This window comes from Nomascus leucogenys, chromosome 5, assembly GCF_006542625.1.
Source record: "Nomascus leucogenys isolate Asia chromosome 5, Asia_NLE_v1, whole genome shotgun sequence".
In the NCBI taxonomy this organism is placed as follows: domain Eukaryota; kingdom Metazoa; phylum Chordata; class Mammalia; order Primates; family Hylobatidae; genus Nomascus; species Nomascus leucogenys.
In genome coordinates, this window is record NC_044385.1 from 39,203,139 (window position 1) to 39,224,580 (window position 21,442).

A 21,442-nucleotide genomic window follows, 5' to 3' on the forward strand; every position below is an offset into this window, starting at 1 on the left:
TGATGTTATCTTTACTTAAGACCTTCAAATATGCATTTCCTTCACTCTGGAACCTTCCTCATCAACTTCTTTACCCAGCCAACTCCTTGTCAACCTTCAACTAGTTCCATAAGTTTCCATAGTAGTTTGGTCTTCCTCTTCCTCTCTCCCATGATCACCGATGTTTCTCAAGTAGGCTTTAAACTTCATGAGGTCGGGGATCAGAGCTGTCTGGTTGCCTCCTCTATCCATAGTGTGTAGCACAATGCCTTGCACACAATAAGTACTCAATAAGTATTTGTTGCACAATAAAAATGACATTATCTGGCTCAAATTTCCCATTTTGCGAAAGAGGAAACTGGGATCCAAAGAAAGGAAGCAACTTATTCAAAACAACAGAGCCCAGACTAAGATTAATACAGGACTGGAGCCTCCTAATTTCCAAATCAGTTTTTTTTTTTTTCCAGCACATCATGTGCCTATCTATAATATAGTAACCAGAAGGAAGCAGACTGGATTCCCTGTGTCTTGTAAAAGCCAGAGCAAGTTCTTATTTGTAAACACAGCTGACATAGTTGTTTTCTTTGTTTGTTTTAAGTAAAAGGACTGGAAGTACAACCCAAAAATAAACTTTGTGTTTCCAAACCAAGAAGCTTCTACAACTTTTATTCCCTGCAGCCTCCTTTCTGTCCATTGTTCATCTTCCTTCCCTTCATTAACCACAGGCATCAGCTGATATTCAATGTTGAATGGTCCCTGCATTCTGTGTTCTTTATCACTCCCCTGCCCAGGCAGCATGTCACATGCAGCAGCAGATTAGGAAGTGCTGTCTTTAAATAGTATCACTCAAGAGAACATTACAAGATCCTGTGTAGCACTGGGGTGGAAATTGATGTAATAATTTTTAGAATAAAAATAACTCACATTTTTAAAACTATTAGTTTGTGACTGGCACTATTTTCAGTGGTTTGTATGCATTTTCTTTTTTAACTTTATGAGTAATTATTTCTATTCTATTTTACAGATGAGTAAACTGAGGGACAAAGAGGTTAGTTAAGGCCCAAGCCATTCTGTTTTGTTTGAGATAGAGTCTCCCTCTGTCATCCAGGCTGGAGTGCAGTGGCACGATCTCGGCTCACTGCAACCTCCGCCTTCTGGGTTCAAGTGATTCTCCTGCCTCAGCCTCCCAAGTAGCTGAGATTACAGGCACCTGCCACCAAGCCCAGCTAATTTTTGTATTTTCAGTAGAGACAGGGTTTCAACATGTTGGCCAGGCTGGTCTCGAATCCCTGACCTTAGATGATCCTCCCACCTCGGCCTTCCAAAGTGCTGGGATTACAGTCATGATCCACTGCGCCTGGCTGGCCCAAGCCATTCTGTTAGCTAGTGAAAGAGTCAAAGTTCTAATCTAGCCAGTCTAGAGCCTGTGATCCTAACTATCTGACATCTGACAATGAAGAATGTGTTGACCTGACAGGAAATACCAAAAAGTACAACTGAGGGAGATCCTAAACTTGCTTTATACAGATATCCTGGATCCTACCCCTGATTCATTCATTAATTCATTAATCCATTTACTCATTCATTCTTTAATTCTTTCAACATGTATTTATTACATTTTTGCATTATTTATATCAATTTTGGGGAATACAGAGAAAGTTAATGGCTTCTACCCTTTGACATCTCACAGTCCAGTGGGGAGACATAAGAAAACAGACATTTATCCTACTGTGTGCTGAATGATAAAACAGAGGAAAACCAGGGGACTTTGGGAACACAGAAGAGATTATAAGCATAAGGAGAGTTTAAAAGGGCACCACAGTGATTTGCTTTGGACCTGCATTCCACACCTCTCACTCTATCCATCTGACCTCTGCTCTCTCTATGCTCCTGGCTTCTAGCCCTTCTCTTACTTTGGTACCATCCTTAGCCTCTCAACTCCTGGCTTCAGATTCGATGTCTTTGCTTGTCTTTTTCCTTTGGAAGTTGGTTTGGGATGGATTCTGGCTTGGCTAGAGGGTTTCTGTATCGTTAACAGTCTAAGGCCAGCTCCAAAGTCTAGGCCAGAATGTCTAGGTCCCACTACCAGAATGGCTGTCGATTAGAAGAATTGGAGATCCAAAAGCAGGGAACTTGAAAGAGCATGGAGGGATAGATGGATGGATAGATTCCTTGCCTCTTAGCTTCTATTATTCACCTGCCTAAACCCAGAGCAGTTGGCCTAGTGACTAACCACCATCCCTTGCAGCTCAATCGTTATTCATTATGTTAATATTATCACACATTTTGATTCTTTGCTGTCGATTTGGTTTCTGATCTGCTGGCCAAAGGATCATCATGGGAAGGAATTAATATTGAAGCAGGAAGTGCAAATTTCAAAAGTTCAGACCCTGGGGGCTTTCGTGATATTTCACTTCTTGAGTTGAGGTCTCCCATTGGCCTGCTCCTTCCAAAGCAGGTTTTGTCCCTTATAAGTGACATAAGTGAAGCATATCCTGGATAAATGTCCTGTGGACTGAAGGTAGCTATTGAATTGGGCAGTTAAGAGAATATTGCAGATTGTTGTCGGTAAATGGCACAAAAGATGATGGACTCTAAGCTAGCTATGGAAGAAATTAGAGCCAGACAGGGCATATGAATTGAAAGAAAATGAAGTGATGGAGATTCTGGAAGTTGCTTTAAAGTGGAGAAGGACATTTGATAAGAATGATAGAGTACATGAGAGAATTGGACTGAAGGGCAATGGAATTCAGAAAGTGGCTGTTGGTATATTGTAATATTCATAAGTATAGCAGTCTCAAGGGGGGCTGTGGGAGTATTGAAGTGAAATGGAGATGAAGGTCCCGGAGGTGAAAACATTTTGAAACCATAACAGTGGAACATTGGATGGGTCTTATGAGCAGATGCTGAAGTTGTCCAGGACAATGATAAACCTCCAGGTAGATAGGGAGGCTTGTGATCTAGGGGCCTTAGCCTCGTTTATCATAGGGACAGAAACAAAAGGCTGACAGTGACAGCAGTGAGATGCAGGGGAGACATGTGTCATTGTATCTCCATCATTAGGTGGCATAAACCTCAGAGGAACAGGCTTTTTTGCCTGCAAGTGGAGGAATACTTGTCTGGAAATGATAATGAGGAGGCCTGAGAATAATGACAGTTACCACCTTCCCCAACCCACGTGAAACATACACACATGGCAACACTTACCTTTTAATAAAGTTTCTGGGAAAATAAAGTTTATTTCAGTTGATAGGTACATAGTAATAATAACAATATCTGTACTTTTAAGCATTTAGTCCATCCAATAGGCCCATAAAATAGGTATTAAAACTTCCCTTTTTTTGAGACAGCATCTTACTGTGTCGCCCAGGCTGGAGTGCAGTGGCACAATCAAGGCTCACTTCAGCGTCAACCTCCCAGACTCAAGGGATCCTCCCATCTCAGTCAGCCTTCTGAGTAGCTGGGCCCACAAGCACGTACCATCACACCTCGCTTAATTTTTATTTTATGTTTTTGTTGAGATAGGGTTTCCCTATCTTGCCCAGCCTGTTTTCAAACTCGTCTCAAGCGATCCTCCCACCTCAGCCTCCCAAAGTGCTGGGATTACAGGTGTGAGTCACTGCATCCAGCCTAAAATTTCCGTTTTTAAAATGAGGAAATTGAGACTCAGGATGTTACATGGCAGAACTAGGGTTTGGATTATGATCTAAATATCACTGAAGTCTTTGTTTCACAGCAAATGGTTAAAAGTATAGGTTCCAAAGCCATATGTTTTCTTGTCTTTGAACTGGGAATATAAACTAGGTAATGTATTTAATAATACAGGGCTAGGCCATAGTAAGTACTCAACAAATATCAGTTGCCATTATAATTATTGTTATTGAGTTATTATTATTATTTAATTACAGCTCACGGCAGTACTATGTACCTTCTCAGCCTCACATATCAGCAAGATCATATTTTTTTCCAGTCAACAATAGATTATTAGATGAGTGACAGCTTGCAGTTTTGGAACCTATCATCTGTCTGATGCTTTTAGCAAGAAGCTTGCTATTTTTACTTTGAGAAAATCCGTAGGAAGCAAGTCAAACTCATGTAGGTGGGATGAATACTTGCTCCCTATTCATGTTTGGATCCAACCCTTTTGCAGCCAGGCCGTATGTTAGGACCCCACCTCAGAGTATCACAACAGAGGTTGATGGCCTTACCTAGGATAAAACCACTCCCCTGTGCCCTATTTGCCCATGACTGAATTGGAATGAAACTTTACCTTGCTAGGAAAACACTGTGGGTATATTCTCTGTCAGAGTGTGCTGAGCAAAACCCTAATAGAATGTACTGTGGGAAATAAGGAGTAACTTGTCAACTGAGAGTTAATCAGAAAACCACATGTGCACAAAACCAACAGATTGCAGAGCTGGCAAAGACTTTAGAGATAATTTACTCCAACCCCCTCATTCTACTGATAAAGAAAGTGAGTCCCAGGGAGGGGAAGGGTCTTGCTCAGGGTCATACAGCTGGCAGTAATTTTGTTTGTTTCAATAATTAATATGAACAGTCTTTCTATACATCAGTGAATCCACCTTCCTGCCTTTGTAAGCACAATATAATGACCATAATTGAATTTGTCTTTGACAGTGAAGAAAGCAGGCTTTTAGGGCTTTACAGGGCCCCAAAGTCATCAGAAGAAGATAAATTATCATGAACTAAAGCTGGAGATCTGCCTATTGACTGTGAGCTTCTTAAGGAATGGGCCTGGTCTTATTCATGAGCTAAAGCAAGTTTCAAATCCTGGCTTAGCCCTTTACTAGCTTAAGCAAGTACTTAACCTCTCTGAGCCTTTATTTCCTCATTGTAAATTTAAATAATAAGACCTTCCTCAGAGACTGTTAGTGAGGATCAAGGGAGGCAAGATCTATATACCAGTACCTTGAGTAAAATAGGCATTCAATAAACTTGCACTTTCACCTTACATTTAACAAATGTCCTGCTAAAAGCTAGGGATACTTCAAAGAGAGGAAAGCCAACGACTCCGCTTTCATGGAGCTCAGATTCAGGAAGGAGGAGAGCAGAGGTGAGGATCACAGAGAAGTAGGCAGACAATAAACCATTAAAAATATAATTTCAGATGATGATGTGCTATCAAGGGTTATGAGGAAAAGAAAATGAGATGATGTCATAGATGTTTAGGAGAGTGCACTGCTTCTGCCAAGAGTGGCCAAGGGCAGTCTTTTCAATATTATGTTTGAAGAGAACCTAAATCATATGGAAAAAGCCAGACAGTCAAAAATCCTGGAGAAGACCATTCCTGAGAGATGCAGAAAGACCTTAGGCATGTTCAGCCCGCAGCAAGATGGCCGGTGTGTTCCCAGCATGGCCAGCCCAGTAAGAAGGGCATGGGATGAGGCTGGAGAAATCTGCATAAACTTCATCCTGAAGTTCTAGTCCACCCTATGACATTTGAGTTTTATTCAAAAAGCAATGGAACCCTGTTGCAAGGACGTGTTAAAAAATAAATATTGGTCTTTGTCCCTAGTTCCTGGCACACAGCTTCTAAAATTCTTGGAATCCCTGCTAAAAGCTAGGGATACTTCAAAGAAAGGAAAGCCAAGGACTCCACTTTTATGGAGCTTACATTAAGCTCTATGTGTATGTTAATGAGATGACTAACGGCTGAGAGCCCCTCTGTAGCATCAGGATGGGGGCTGGTCACCAGAAAGCCCAAGGCATGATTAGAGGGTTGAACTTTCAGCCCCTCCCCTGACCTTCCAGAATGAGAAAGGGGCTAGAGATTGAGTCAATCACCAATGGCCAATGATTTATTCAATTATACCTAAGTAATGAAACCTTCATAAAAACCCCTAAATGATGGGGTTTAGATAGCTTCTGGATTGGTGAACACAGGGAGGTATTGAGAGGATGGCATGCCTGGAGGAGGCATGGAAGCTCACTGTACCACTGCACCTCCCTCCCCTCATACCTTGCTCTATGTATCTCTTCCATTTGGCTGTTCCTGAATTGTATCCTTTATAATAAACTGGTAATAGTAAGTCAACCGTTGTCTTGAACTCCATAAGCCGATTCTAGCAAATTATCAAGCCCTGGGGGGTGGAGTTTGTGGAAACCTCCAATTTGCGGTCAGTTGGTCAGAAATACAGGAGACTCAGGACTTGTGATTGGCATCTGAAGTGTGGGCAGTCTTGCTGGACTGAGCCCTGAAGCTGTGGGGTCTGACACTAACTACCTGGGGTTAGTGTCAGAATTGAATCGAATTTAATTGTAAGTCATGCAATTGGTGACTGGAGAGTTGGAGAATTGGTGAGTGTGAGGAAAAAACCCACACATTTGGTGTCAGGAGTGTTGTAGGTAAAAACAGCCCAGAGAGATAAAATCATTCATTGATTCATTTAACAAATCTTTATAGATTAACTATTCTGGCCAGGCACAGTTCTTGGTGTGGTGCATGAATCCAATACACACCCCTGGCCACATGGAGCTTGCATGCTAATGGAATAATAAATATGTAAAGTTTATGTAGCATTTACTATATGCTGGCATTGTTGTGTTTTACCTCAAATAACTCACGTGCTTCTCACAGCAGTCCTATGAAAGACATACTTTTATCCCTGTTTTCAGATGAGGCAACAGGCATGAAGAAATTAAGTAATTATTCCATGATTATACAGCTAGTAAATGTAAAAATCTAGTTTCAAATTCTGGCAGTCTGTTATAGTCAGTCTGTTATTTTAATCACTGCCTTCTATTTTCTCTGTTGCTGAAAAATCACCTACACTGGTCCTGAGTGCTATAAGGGGAACCAAAGTGGAAGTCAAGAGCCCAGTTAGGCAGTGGTGCTCAGAGAATGGGATACTGGAATTTTCAACAACACTGAGTAGATATTATTATTCCCACTTAATAAATGGGAAAACTGAGCTTTGGTTCACACATCTTATAAGTAGCAGAGCCTGGATCCAACCCCAAGCCCATTTATCTCTAAAACCCAGTATCTTTCTGCTAATGTCTCCATTTCCTACAGAATTATAAAGCTTCCACTCCTCCCCTCCTTTATGACCAAGAGACCAATTTGAGGTATGTTTGAGAGTCAGAGAACTGGGCATCTAAAAAATTTTTTTCACTTGATAGGCATTTTAATAATTGAAAATAAAATAAAATATAAATATACTGACATGCACTTTTGTTTTCTCATTTTCTTTTTTCTTTTGCAAAGTTTAAATTGAGATGTAGTACACATAAGGTGAAATACAAAGATATTAATGTACAGCTTGATGAATTTTGATGAAGTATACACCCATATAGTCAGCACTCTAAAGATATGTAAATGTGTGTAGATAGTGTACTTAAAATTATAAATGAGGTGCCAGTTTTCATATCATGATTAATGATAAAGACCTCTCCCACTCTCTTTTTCTCTCATCCCTTCCTGCTTCTCAACTGATATTTTTGTCTCCAATTCATGAGGGTTACACAGAATACCAGGTGCAGGTCAAAAGATGACTGTGTCAAAAAGAAAAGAAAGCAAAATAAATAAAAGAACAACTAGCCATTTCTTAATGCGTGTTGAAGGAAAGTCACATTGATATATTTTCTGTTTTTCTATGGAAGGGTCATGTGCCTCAGCCCACACATTAGCATGTGAACTTGTTGTTCCAGTAAAATGAGTCAGAGTTCCTCAGGAAGGCAGATTCCTGTATTTTAGAGTTATGTGTCAGCATCTGTGAAAAAAGGTACAGTGTACTGTATTGATGCATCTCACTGATACACACACGCTTTTGTCACTCCAGGTAATCAAACCTGCTAATAAGCAGCAGAAGTAGGATTTGAACTCCAGCCTAGGGCACTCAAGAATCAGGCTGTTTTCATGACAGGGAGAATGGTACCACTGGCTCCGAATGTAGGGTTTGCAATGGCCTGGAGTCAGAAGTGGGCTTGAATTCTGGTTTTACTACATAATGGCTTTATGACCTTGGGAAAATTACTTATATTCTCTCTATTTTCAGTTCCTTTATTCACAAAGTGGGGATAGATGATCTGTGTCCTAATGTCCTTTTGAGGGTTAAAAAGATCATGTACTTAAAATAATCAGCCCAGCACAGAGTACAAAGCTTAAACCAGTAAAATGGCAATGGCTGTGGTAGTTGGCCACTACGTCAACAGACACCACAGTGTTTTTTAACCATATACCCCCATCAGTTAAAATAAATTTTGAGTATGCATCCTCAGTACATGAAAACCTGTTTATGAAAAAGTATGATGTGCTATACTGTGTTTATAGATTATTTACTCTATAAAACAAGTGAAATATAGCTGAACCAAAGTATTTCCAATGTGTTTACCTGTCATGATGGCTTCATGCTAATATTAGCAACATGTAAAGGTACACTGTATGTCTATGGCCAGATGTGTTTTTAATAATTTTAAAATGATTTTTGATGATTTTTAAATGATTTTGTATGTGCCTGTGTATGCAAATCTAAGGCAATCTTCTTGATAATTTTGATTATTTTCCCAATTCTTGTCTTATTTGACTAGGCCTTCATTGTTTTTACCTTACAATATGAGGAGCTAGTATTGAGTAAATACATCACCATTTTCTTGTTTACTTGAATCTGAATGGTGAACTGGTGATAATTATCTTCATCACGTGCAAATCCATTGACTGAATCTTTTTTAGCTGCTTGTCCATTTTGTGAGGGTTAGCTTAAACTAGTTAATCCCTATTATTCACCAACCTGGAACATGCAAACGACAACATGTAGCAATCCTGGAAGCTGAGGACATATAAGGGAGTGCCATAGGGCCATCCCTGGAGTTGCAGAGCTCCCACTCTCCTCCCAAGAGCCTCACACATCTTATGTGACTCATGACTGACTGATGTGTGGCCAAACTGATAAATTGTCTAGTAACAATCCATATATTAAATGCTGGTAAAGTGTAATTAATTTCTTAAGACCAAAAAAAGTCATAAAAATGGCGCTTCCAATATTTTCTTCTGGAATTTTAATGAGAATTCCCTGGAGTGTATGGATGCCACTTAAGAAACACTGCCATCACTTTTTCCTTTGGCAACTCTGCAAACACTAACCAAGCACCTGTAAGTGCTAGGACTGTGCTAGACATTAGGCCTAGAGTGATGTGATTCCTGCCTTCTGGGAGTTCATATATAGCTTGTTTCCACCACACTAGGTTCTGCTTTATTCTCCCCTATAGATGGTGACTCTGGAATTGCCCAGCTTGCAGTGCCCCGTAGTACCTTGGGCTAGACTACTTGACAGTCTTCCCCAAAAGTCTTAAGTCCATTATTCCCCTTCCTCAGGGTAGGGGAGAAGGTACTAGATCCTCTGCTCCCAAAATTGCCAACATCAGTAAGTCTACCACTGATGGAATGCACATCTTCTCCAAGGGTACTGAAGAGCCCATGGCTTCCTTTAACCTCATTTCCCTGGTAACTCACCCCAACGTGGCCTACAGCCCTTTGGTAACTCCCAAGCCAGGTCATTATAAGTGAGAATTGGGTGTTTCCCCTGCCCACATGCAGGCCTGGCTATTGCCAGTGCTGCCACAAGAGAAGTGGTGAGCAGTGTGTGCTGATTGGTATCTCAGCCTCTACACACCAGGCAAGGGTCAAACCCATGAATGCAGTCTTTCATGGCTGTGGTACAGGGACCCTATTTTTTCCTCCAGAAACCCTTCACTTGCTTTCAGAAGTGATGATCAAATGTGAACTTTCATGGTTTATTTATAGCTCTGCCTTATAGAGAGAAAGAAAAGAAGTGATTAAAATGCTATTTTACAAAATATTTTGTTTTTAAAAAGCTTTCATTGTGTGGGCAAAAGGAAAAAGAAAAGTCACTGTATTCATTGTGCTGTCTAGACTTTCAAACAAAGAGGGTAGCGTGCTGCAAATTAAGATTGTCCGGCTCCTGCCTGCTGACAAAAAGTATGAATTTGGAGGCCAACTTCAAATAAACCCTTTGGAACAGAAATATATTGTGGGGGTGACTATATTTAGCATGTGTCAGCATTTCCATAATAAATTCGTATTGTTATGTTGTGGTAATTTCAGATTTACTGCAGCCAAGTGGGATCATGAGATTTCAGTTTTATGTTAATTATTTTGAGAAATTGAAAAACTCAGCAGTGTTGTTTCTGATGACAGCACTGATTCTCAGGGTATTCTCCACATTGTGTCAGGGACCCATATAGGGGAAGGTGAGCCCGAGTCATTTTGACTGCCTTTGTAAGCATAACTTTAAACATATATATATATATATATATATAGCATTACATGTTTTCCCTACAAATACAAAATTAATACATGCCACTGTAGAAAATTTAGAAAACACAATAACCAACTTGACAAGAAAAAAAATTGTTACCCATGCTATCCAACCTGTTAACATTTTAATATATATTGACCCAATCTTTATTATGCATGTATAACTTGTCTTCATATGCATATCTTGTTTTTAACTTGTTTTTAACAAGTTATATGGAGCAAACAAAAAATTACGCAGCACAAATATGATTATTGAGATAGAATAAAAAATTATAACTTTATTTTCTATTCTCATTATCCCTTTGCATTTGTGCAGTAAAGCTAGTTTTTCCCTGCCCTGGTAAAAAATTCTGGTGGTTCCATTACTTTTTTAGATAAATATAAAGTCACTTAGATAATATAACCTTTATGGTCCTTTAAATTGTGATATGTAGCCAAAATTCAGGAATTCAAATATCAAAGAATATGTAAAGGTAAAGGTAAGATGTTTCCCAGTTCTTCCAGCTGGAGTCTGCCAGAAACGAGACATAGCCCTAATCAGATTCTTCTTTCTTCCTCATTCACTTTCTCTCCAACATATTAGCTTTTTTCTTGTTCCTCTGAAATGGTTAGAGAGTATAAGGAAGAAAAGTTAGGGGTGTAGAAAAGTTCTTATCTGATCAGTACTGTCATAATGGGCTTAATGCTCTCTTGGCCTTATAGGTGTTTACAGCTAGCTCTGATTCTCATGAGGCACATCATAGATTTTTGGGAAGACCCCCTGCCTCTGAAAACCTCTCACCTGAAATATTATTGTGTTGGTTAACACCTCTCTATTCTCATAGATTGCTTACTACTCTTCTCTTAATTCCTCAGGAATCCTTATCCTTTTTTTTTTTTGGTTTGTTTTTTGTTTGGTTTTGTTTTGGCATAAGAGTCTTGCCCTGTCTCCCAGGCTGGAGTGCTGGAGTGCTGGAGTGCAGTGGTGCAGTCTCGACTCACTGCAACCTCTGCCTCCCAGGTTCAAGCAATTCTTGTGCCTCACCCTCCCCATGGGACCACAGGCACATGCCACCATACTTGGGTAATTTTGTATTTTTAGTAGAGATGGGGTTTCACCATGTTGGCCAGGCTGGTCTTGAACTCCTGCCCTCAAGTGATCCACCCGCCTTGGCCTCCCAAAGTGCCGGCATTAAACGCATGAACCACTACGCCCAGCCCAACCTCATGCTTCTTTATGGAGACTCCTCCACCTCGTTAGGCAGCCACATTGGACAGGATCTAAGAACCCCAGCAGCTCTCTCACACATGGGCCACCTGGGGTCTATGGGAAACTTTTCTCTTTGGGATCTGGACAGACTCTGGCAGTGCTGGTTGATCCCAGGGTAACCTCTACTTCACTTTTACACTGCAGCTGTCAGCCAGCCTGTCTCTTCCAGACAGGAGTCACAAGCCATCATGTGCCACAACCTCAGGGACATGCAGCAGATTCTCTGCTGGTCTGTGTCCTCCTGACTCCTGAAGGGAGAGGATCCCTTCATACTTCACCCTGGAAGGAGGCCTGATATTCAATAAACCAACAACTCTTTCCTAAAAATCCATCTCTGTCTGACCTTCCACGTTGATGAAAGATTTAAGAGTTGATTAACGGGTCCTCAGGCACTCTTCTTGTACATTCTTCAGGGTGGTCTGTTTCCAGTTCGCTTTGGTATCTTATATCTGTCATCTTTAGATCTCAGCCAAAACTTCCATTTTAACATTCTGTCACGTGTATTATCCTTAAGTTCATTCATTCCGTAGACATTCCCTGAGTGCATACGATATGCCAGATGCCGAGTTTGGCAGTGAAAATAATTATAACAATTCCTGCTTTAAGGAGCTCACAGTCTAGTTGGGGAGGCTGATCTGTTAACAAAAAAATATGGTGCCATGTCATAAACGTTATGATAGACGGAAGCACAAGTTGCTGTTGGAGCACATAACTCAATATAGGTGGGAGGCAGGCAGCGGGGATGAGTCAGAAAAAAATCTCAGTAGAGCTGATACCTGAGCTAAGTTTAACATTTAAATCTGTACTTTCTGAGAAACAGCATAACCTCTTTTTAAACCATTGAAATCTCTCTTGCTGATGTTTGCTTCTCAATTTATTTTTAAAACAAGCAAAGGTAATGTGGAGAAAGGAAGGAAGAATTCCCTGATGTCTGCCATTTGTGTGCACATCTGTTGCAGTGGGAAGGAAAATAACATTTATGGAGTACCTTCTATAATAGAAGTTTCCTGGATCCCACCCATGAAGGCGATCCTGGAATGTTGTCTCAAGTGTGGGGCCAAAGCATAGCCAGGAGGAGCATTCCCTGAGGGCAGTTTGAAGATTCAGAGCTGGTAATAGAAGGCAAGGTCCTCCCTAAAGCACAGCAGAGCACAACTCAAGGAAGAGATGAAAAGGACAAAATAAGAATGAGTGGCACAGTTGATGATGGGGATTGCTGAGACCATCTCAGCAATACCCGGGCTTGCTCTAAGGGAATCAGGACTTCGTCTTTGAAGGAAACTGTTCTGGGGTAAGCAGAGCTCTTAACATACCTCTGCTAAGTGGAATGGCAGCAGGTTCACTGAGATGTGTTTGACCGTTTGGCCCTTCACAAAATAACTCCAGACAACCCTTTTAGTCTTTCTCTTTCTCCATGGTTTCCTTGTCAATAATTTTTCTTCATTAAAAAAATCTCCTCCCTACTTAAGGCTGCCATTTCTTTCTGCTGTCAGTGTGCTGGCTACTCTTAGCATCTCTGATCTCCCAATCAGCACATTCACATCCATTGAGAGCTAGGAAGCTAGATGACTAGTTCAAATGCACATGCTCTCCTTGTGGAAGAGTCCACAGAGCAACCTCGCAGAAGTGGAAATTCGTGTAAGCTAGCAGATGAAAGAACCATCAGGTTACCTAACCCTTGAATAACTACTGAAAGAAGTTTATCGCTTCTAGCATGGTATTTATCACACTCTATTTTGATCACAGTAAATGTCTTTTCCACTCTATGGTGAGCTCTTTGATGAAAGGCCCATGCAATCTTCCTCTCTGTATTCCATGTAGATTGAGTGTTATGCTTGGCACGTGAAAGGGAGGCAATATGTTTTATGAGTATTCCAGGTGTCAAGACTCAGTAGTAAACAGACAAGTCCTTGCCCTGTGTAGCTTACATTCTGGTTAGGGCAAGGAGTGGAGAAGGCAGACGATGAACACATAAACCAGTAAATATACGAAGTGGCAGAAGGAAATTAGTGGCATGCAGATCAGTCAGTCAGTCACAGTAAGGTGGCAAAGATGGTCAGGGGGAACACTTGGAAATGTTTTGAAGATACCCAGGGGCTCTCATATTCTGTATGGTATTCAGCTGTTTTTTTTTTTTTTTTTTTTTTTTTTTTTACATTTTTTCCTCCCTTACTAGTATGTGAGTTTCTCCAGGATAAAGAGTATGTTGTATGCAAATCTGTATCCCTAGCAGAGTGTCTGGTACATAGTAAGTGATTAATAAATGTGTAGAATAAGAAGTTGTACACATGTGATCCCAGAATGACTGCATCCTTAGCAGTAGGAATTCAATAGCCATTCCTAAGACTGAGCCTGTGCTGTAGAGCTTTGTCATGCTGTTGCTTGCAACCCTGGCCAGCTCTGTTGGACTCCAAAGTTTACTTTCTCATGGCCTTAACAGCCTTAGGAGACTGCTTAAAAAAACCTTACCCTTCTGCTCATATGGGAGCCAACACAATCCACGGTTAATCTTGATGCTACACATACCATACCATGTCCACCCACATGCTGTAACATGTCATCTGCCTGAGTGCCCTATTGTAAAGAAAAGAATGTCCTGAAGTCACATTCCAGAACTCAAGTCACTTAGACTCAGCCGGGAGGTCTCAGTATGTACTCACAACTTCAGAGATTGCTGGAAAAAGAGCTGAAGTTGAATTGGAGAGGTCTTCAATATTTTATTCTCAAGTACAGGTGCAAAGTGGGTTCCATTCAGTGATTGCTATCTTTAGGTAAGTAGACGATGTACTCGGCGGCTGGTTGTTCCCTGCTTCTGCCCTGTGTCCAGGTAGTGAGGAGGGGAAATAATTCTTCCCGCTTACCCCTGGAGGCAGTCACAGAACTGCTTTGCCTTCTGGGTTGTTTATGCCCCAGAGGCCTCAATACCCAAGTATTTATTAAGCCCAGGAGGTGTGGTCATAATTGAAACTTTAAATGTTCACTGTGTTTTATTCTTATTTTTGTGTTTTATTCTTATTACCAGAGAAAAATAAGTTGAAAAAAAAAGAGGACTAACCAAATATCTTAAAGCGAAGCAAATTCGAATTAGAATGTTTTGCCTGTGACAAGCCTCGCTTTGGATTTCGCTTTCCAACTTAGCTGTCTGTGTTGTTTTCCATTTAACAGGAAGCAATGGCAAAAATGAGCAAAGTTGGGAAAGTTGTGTTCCCGAGACTACAGGATAAAAAGTAAGTGTGTATTTTTTATATGTACAGTGCTAAGGAAGTGAGCACATAACACACACACACACACACACATATGCAACTATAGATCTGGAATAAACTCAGGTGGTCAACTAATCCAGTCCTTTAATTTAGTGGTTAAGAAAACTAAGTTCCAGGGAGGTAACGTCACCTTCACTTCCCTAAGATTGCAGAACTATGTAGGGCCAGAGCTGGGAGTAAATGTAAGCTTCTGAACTCTCAGACCAATATTCTTTCTCCTGGGTAATTGGCAGCAAATCTGCTCTTCTCTGTTCTAAAGTGGGGATCTCTTGTATCTCCATCAAAGGACCCAGTAGCATCTGCTCATTCTTTTACTCTTTGTATCACTTGGCATCAAAGGCTAAAAAATGACATTGGTTAGTATTTTAATCCGAATTCAACAAAATATTAGTTTACTGAATTCCTGCTATATTCAAGGCATTATGCTGGGCTCCAGGCAGGTGTTACAGGGGAATAAAACACAATCTAATTTAGGCACTTAAGATTAGTTTAGAACAACGGGATAAGTTCCACAATTGAAGTATTGCCAGGTGACAAAGTTGCCTAAGGAAGAAAGGGATGGGAGCCTGTAGAGATGAGAGAATGCTTTTGGGAGGAGGTTATGTCCCAGCTAACTTTAAGCACTTGTAAGAAATTGGTAGACAGGCCAAGGCAGGAAAGAACATTCATAGTAGAAGGAATAGCATGTACAGTTATAAAAGTGGGAGCAGCATAGTACATTCAGGTTACTACAAACAACTCATAATCCAGAAACACAAAGTATGAGATGGGGAATGGCAGGAAGTGGGACTGGGGAAGGATAGAATTGGGTGGGGGGAGGTCGGCTCATAAATACCTTGGTGGCCATGCCGAAGACCTCCAACTTCATCCTATAGGCAGAACAGAGATGCTGAATTCTAAGCAGTGGTGAGATCTGGTCAGATGCAGATCAGAAAGATCCCTCTTAAGGGATCCAGTACAGGGGGCTCAGGGTAGAAATAGAGGGTCCAGATAAAAGGCTTTTTCAAGAATCCAGGCTAGAGATGTAAAAGACCTCTGTTAATTTGCTGGTAGTGATTTTGAAGATGAAGGGGCTGTTGTGGAAGTGCTTTTATAATTTTAGGAAAGTATTCGAGTTAAGACCTAAAAGCAAATTCCGCTTAACATGATGAACAGGCAAAGGTGCAGATCCCACTGAAGCAGGATCAGTATTTAACAGAGTTGGAAATGTTCATGGAAAAGCAATCCACTTCCTTTTCATTTCCTTTGTCTCCACATGGAGTCAGGCTGCTAACCCTCCGAATAGAAACCCTTCTGTAAAGGCCAGGGTGGAAGGTACAGGCCCTGCGTAGGGGAGCTCCATACAGGAAGGTAAAGAGATCTGAGTTGCCACTGGCAGTAGGAGCTATAGGGCTGCTGTCCCTGTTTCTGTTCCCTGGAGGCAGCTGGAGCATCCCTCTTTTTGTGAAATTAGAAATAGTGTCTTTCTCCATCTCTTCCCTGACCCTCCCAAGACTTTTTAGGGAAGTTTTTAAGTTCTTTCCGTAAACCCCACGTGTTCCTTTAGAAGAGAGTCCTCGGCCGCTTGCTGGGAGCTGGCAGCTGGCAGCTGTTGTCTGCGAAGGAGGCGGCACACACGGTGCTTTAGCACCATCTGCAGGCAACCCAGAGATTTGCAAGGAGACAGGAGAAGCCAGTTTCCTTCTGAGCCAACCTCATCTCATTGCCTAATCATACTGTTAACGATGTGGGACGACATTTACTTAGGCCTCTGCCACACAGAAGCAGGGACTGAGCTGAGACACATTTTGAAGAGAGGGGATTCAGCTGATTTTAAAATTCATAATCACGGAGAATGTAATTTAGTGACTATAGTTTAATGAGTAAATGTTTAGGATGACCCCAAATTGCATTATTATGCCCAGTCCAAATTTACATTTGGCTCTGGAAGAGTCACTTAAACGTGCTTTCAAAAATTTGGTGCATTGAAAGACACTATCAACAGAGTAAAAAGGCAACTCACAGAATGGGAGAAAACATTTGCTTATCATACATCCAATAAGGGATTGATATCCAGAATATATAAATGTATAAAGAACTCCTAAAACTCAACAACAACAACAAAAAAGCAAAAACAACCCAATTCAAAAGTGGGCAAAGGATTTGAATGGTTATTTCTCCAAAGAAGATTTATAAATGACCAATAAGCACGTGATAGGGTATTCAACATCGCTATTAGGAAAATCAAAACTACCGTGAGGTACCACCTCACACATTAGGATGCTACTATTTTAAAACAGAAAACAACAAATGTTGGCAAGAATGTGGAGAAACTGGAAGCTCTGTGCATAGTTGGTGAGAATGTAACATAGTATCGCTGCTGCAGAAAACAGTATGGCCATTCTTCAAGAAATTAAGAATAGAATTAACCTGTGATTCAGGAATTGTATTTCCGAGTATATATCCAAAAGAACTGAAAGTAGGGGATGGAAGAGATATTTCTACATTCATGTTTCACAGCAACATTATTCATGGTGGTGAAAATCATGAGAGCAACCTGTGTTCATTAGTAGATGAACATATAAATGAAGAATGATATGTGCATACAATGGAACATTATTCAGCCTTAGAAAGAAGCAATTTCTGACATGCCATACATCAGTGAATCTTGAGGATATTATTCTAAGTGAAATAAGATAACCCCAAAAAGACAAATACTGCATGATTCCACCTATGTAAAGAATAAGGCCAGTGCACAAAGTTATGGCAAAGCTGTCAGTCTTAACATTGTAAATCTTCAAGTGTGTGTGAAGGGGTGCTCACCTTAGCTCCCTTCTAGCAATTTTGAGATTCTAAAGTCAAGAAATACATCTCATGTAGTGAAAGAATTGCTTACCATTATATTGTCACAGAGCCTCATTAGTAGGAGTAAATTGTTCCTAAAATAATTCTATGACTAATAAATTTGGATGCTCATACAGTAGGTTTTAGTAGTACCTACATAGAGCTATATTGATGATAATATTAAAATATTAATTATCTAAAAATTAGTAACTAGCACTTATATCACTTACTATGAGTCAGGTACTGTTCTAAATGCTTTTCATATATTTCCACATTTAATTCACACAACAGCTCTGCTGAAGTAGATCCCATAATTATCCCCATTTACAGATGGAGAAATTTAGGCAGAAATAGTTTAAGTAACATATCCAAAGTCACACAGCTAATGTTGGGCCACATTAAGATTCCAACCTAGGCTTCGGAGTTCACCTTTTAACCCTGTGCTTGGCCCCGTCACAACTCCTACATTACCGGAATGCTCACAGTCTAATAAATATTGGGTAGGGGACTCCTACTAACATAGCTATATGTGACAAATAGAAGTCCCTGTGTGTATCCAAGGTTACTCTTACAATCTCTCTCCACCAATGCACAACTTTGCACCAAAATTTCATCATGAGGACTCCTTTTCCGAGCACCCCAGAATTGAGCAAGATGTGCTAAACTGGCTTCTTCATCCCCTCACCCCATGTCAGCTTCCCAGCCAAGAGGAGTAAGGACAAAGTTGCAAGGCTGCAAGTATAATTTGTCTCGGTTCCTATTATTCCTTTCAGGATTATGATGCCAGAGTAGCTTCAGCTGTTCTGCGGTCTGATTCATGGCCAATACGAGTTCTGACAGGTCTAACCCGAAGAGTCAGCCAGATAGGACAGGGAGAGCAAGGGCCACTGTGAGATGTCTGGAAGGCAAGCACAGCTCTAGAAAAGGCATTAGCTACATTTCCATGGGGTTTTGCTCCTGGATAAAGCAGGTCACAAGGGAAACCTAGATGTGGAATCTGCAAAAGGGCAATTAAAATGTTCAGTCTCATCCTTGGTCAGGCTGTGATTTTAGGCCAGTCATCAAACCTGGGGCTAGTTATATAGGAAATATTTATTGAAGCCGGCAATGTGAAAGAGTCTCCATTAAGTCCGGCCTTTTTGTATATACAGTAGAAGCTTTGAAGTCAGACAGACATGAGTTTGAATTCCAGCTCTGCCAATTTTTATCTATACTACTTTGTATATGCCTCTCATTTAGAAATTTTTTTTTTTGATGGAGTCTCGCTCTTGCTGGAGTGAAGTGGTGCAATCTCGGTTCACCGCAACCTCCGCCCCCCGGGTTCAAGCAATTCTCCTGCCTCAGCCTCCTGAGTAGCTGGAATTACAGGCGTCTGCCACCACGTCTGGCTAATTTTTGTATTTTTAATAGAGATGGGGTTTAAATGTTCTTATTTCTAAATTGGAAATAATAAAACTTCATGCAGGTCACATATAATAGGTCTGAAACATGCTAATTCATTGCCCAGGATGCTGTAAGCATTCAGAATCTAGGTGTCAGCATCACCACCACACATGTATTCCCATTCTTCTAGATGTACGGGGAAGCCCCGTGGCAGTTTTGTCTTGAGATCATTCAACATATTTATATTTCTCCCACAGATACTATGATAAGAAATACCAAGTATTCCTGAAGCTGGTTGAACACCAGAAGGAGTATTTGGCGATCATGAATGATGACTGAACAGGGCTTGCAGGTGCTGATGCCAGAAGCTTCTGTGCCATTGCATTAAAGACTTCTGTCATTTAATCCATGTTCAAGACCCTTGAGGTATTGTTTCATCATTTCTGTATTGTCTTTCAATAAAGAAAACAAACATGTGCAGCCAGAATTAGAGTCTTCATTTCAAAATACCACTATTATTTAGTTTCAGTTTCCATACAGTCTCCATCATAGTAACAGAAGTTTCACTTAGGGTCATAGGATCTCACATGAGACTAGACCTTGGGGGCCATTCAATCCAGGGGAGGCGTGTAATTTTTTTTTTTTTTTTTTTTTTTTTGAGACGGAGTCTCGCTCTATCGCCCAGGCTGGAGGGCAGTGGAGCGATCTCTGCTCACTGCAAACTCCGCCTCCCAGGTTCACGCCATTCTCCTGCCTCAGCCTCCTGAGTAGCTGGGACTACAGGTGCCCGCCACCACGCCCGGCTAATTTTTTGTATTTTTAGTAGAGACGGGATTTCACCGTGTTAGCCAGGATGGTCTCGATCTCCTGACCTCGTGATCCGCCCACCTCGGCCTCCCAAAGTGCTGGGATTACAGGCGTGAGCCACCGCGCCTGGCCAGGCCTGTACTTTTTAATCAATTAAATGTCAGCTATTAAATGAAAAACTTACATTACTTTAGGTAGGACATCTAATACATAGTCGATCTCTTTTATGGCATTTTCTCCTCCTATGCAGGATCTAGTCTAGGGTCAGATACCACATTTATTTGCAGAATTGTCATTTCACAATCATCATATTAAAGACAGGTGTAGGCAGGAATCATCGATGGATCCAGGAGGGAATTTTGAAGAATAACAGGATATATGCATAATCTTAAAATATCTCTTCAGAATTTGCTTATTAGTTACAAGAGGAAAAAGAACATTAAGTATACAGGGAAGAAATAGGACAACGTCTTGATTAGGTGATCCACATCAACTTCAGATGGGCAAACGGACATTGTGTGCCTCCAGATATGAGAAAAGAAACAGCATTTTAATGCAGAGCCTGAATCGAATCAGAAGGAAACATCAGACAAACCCAACATGGGAAGCATTTTATTTTTTAATGGACTATATTTTTCAAAAATGTCTATGTCATACGGACAAAGAAGGGCTGTGGGAAGTTTCCAGATTAAAGGAAACTGAAGAAACCTGATGGCTAAAAGCTTTTCATGTAGACAAGCACTGGGAAAACCAGCTGTTTTAGTTGATACCACAGCAGACACACAAACGCACACAGACATACACATACATACATATGTCAACACCCACACATAATTTCAGACTCAAGAGTAACTGCTAACATTTTTTTGAGAGCTGTCGTAGCTCAGATGAGTGTGAGCAGAAGACATGCTAAGACTTCAGCAAAAGACAGCAGGTAGAGAAGAAAAAGCCAATATAACTCAGTAAATAAACATCCTCTGGAGTCCTTTGTGCCACGCGTTGTGGTAAGCACTGGTCTACAGGAATAAATAAGACATGGCCCCTGCCTTCAGGAACCTCCCTGTTGAATCCGAGACATAGACAAATAAATCGATGACAGTACATTGTGAGAAATGCTGCAATTAAAAAACAAAGTACCTGCTGCATGGAGCCCATCAGTCAGAAAAGGAGGAAGGGGAAGGGTGACAGGTGGGATGAAAAACAATATGGTGTAACAGCTATGAGCCCTGGCCTGGGATCCTAGGCCTGGTCTTACCTCTTGCTAGATGTGTGACTTGGAGAAAGGTCCTTAATCTTCGTAAGTCTCAGTTTCCTCATTTTGAAATGAATAGGTATTGAATATGTTTTTGTTGTTGTTGTTTTTTTTTTTTTTTTTTTTTTGAGATGGAGTCTCGCTCTGTCGCTCAGGCTGGAGTGCAGTGGCGCGATCTCTGCTCACTGCAAGCTTCACCTTCCAGGTTCACGCCATTCTCCTGCCTCAGCCTCCTGAGTAGCTGGGACTACAGGCACCCGCCACCACGCCCGGCTAATTTTTTGTATTATTAGTAGAGATGGGGTTTCACCGTGTTAGCCAGGATGGTCTCAATCTCCTGACCTTACGATCCACCCGCCTCAGCCTCCCAAAGTGCTGGTATTACAGGC

The 21,442-nt window shown here is 41.0% G+C and overlaps 1 protein-coding gene across 3 annotated transcripts in view; it reads left to right on the plus strand.

The window, feature by feature from the left end:
• Window positions 1-19,481, plus strand: part of FGGY (FGGY carbohydrate kinase domain containing) — a 445,679-nt gene extending 426,198 nt beyond the window's left edge. For all 3 annotated transcript variants that reach the window (XM_030812917.1, XM_003265147.4, XM_030812918.1), the window contains 2 exons: window positions 14,691-14,752; window positions 19,252-19,481. In XM_030812917.1, coding sequence (XP_030668777.1) covers window positions 14,691-14,752; window positions 19,252-19,333 — 144 coding nt within the window. In that variant the 3' untranslated portion in view covers window positions 19,334-19,481. The remainder of the gene's footprint in view (window positions 1-14,690; window positions 14,753-19,251) is intronic.
• The last annotated feature ends 1,961 nt before the right edge of the window (window positions 19,482-21,442 follow it).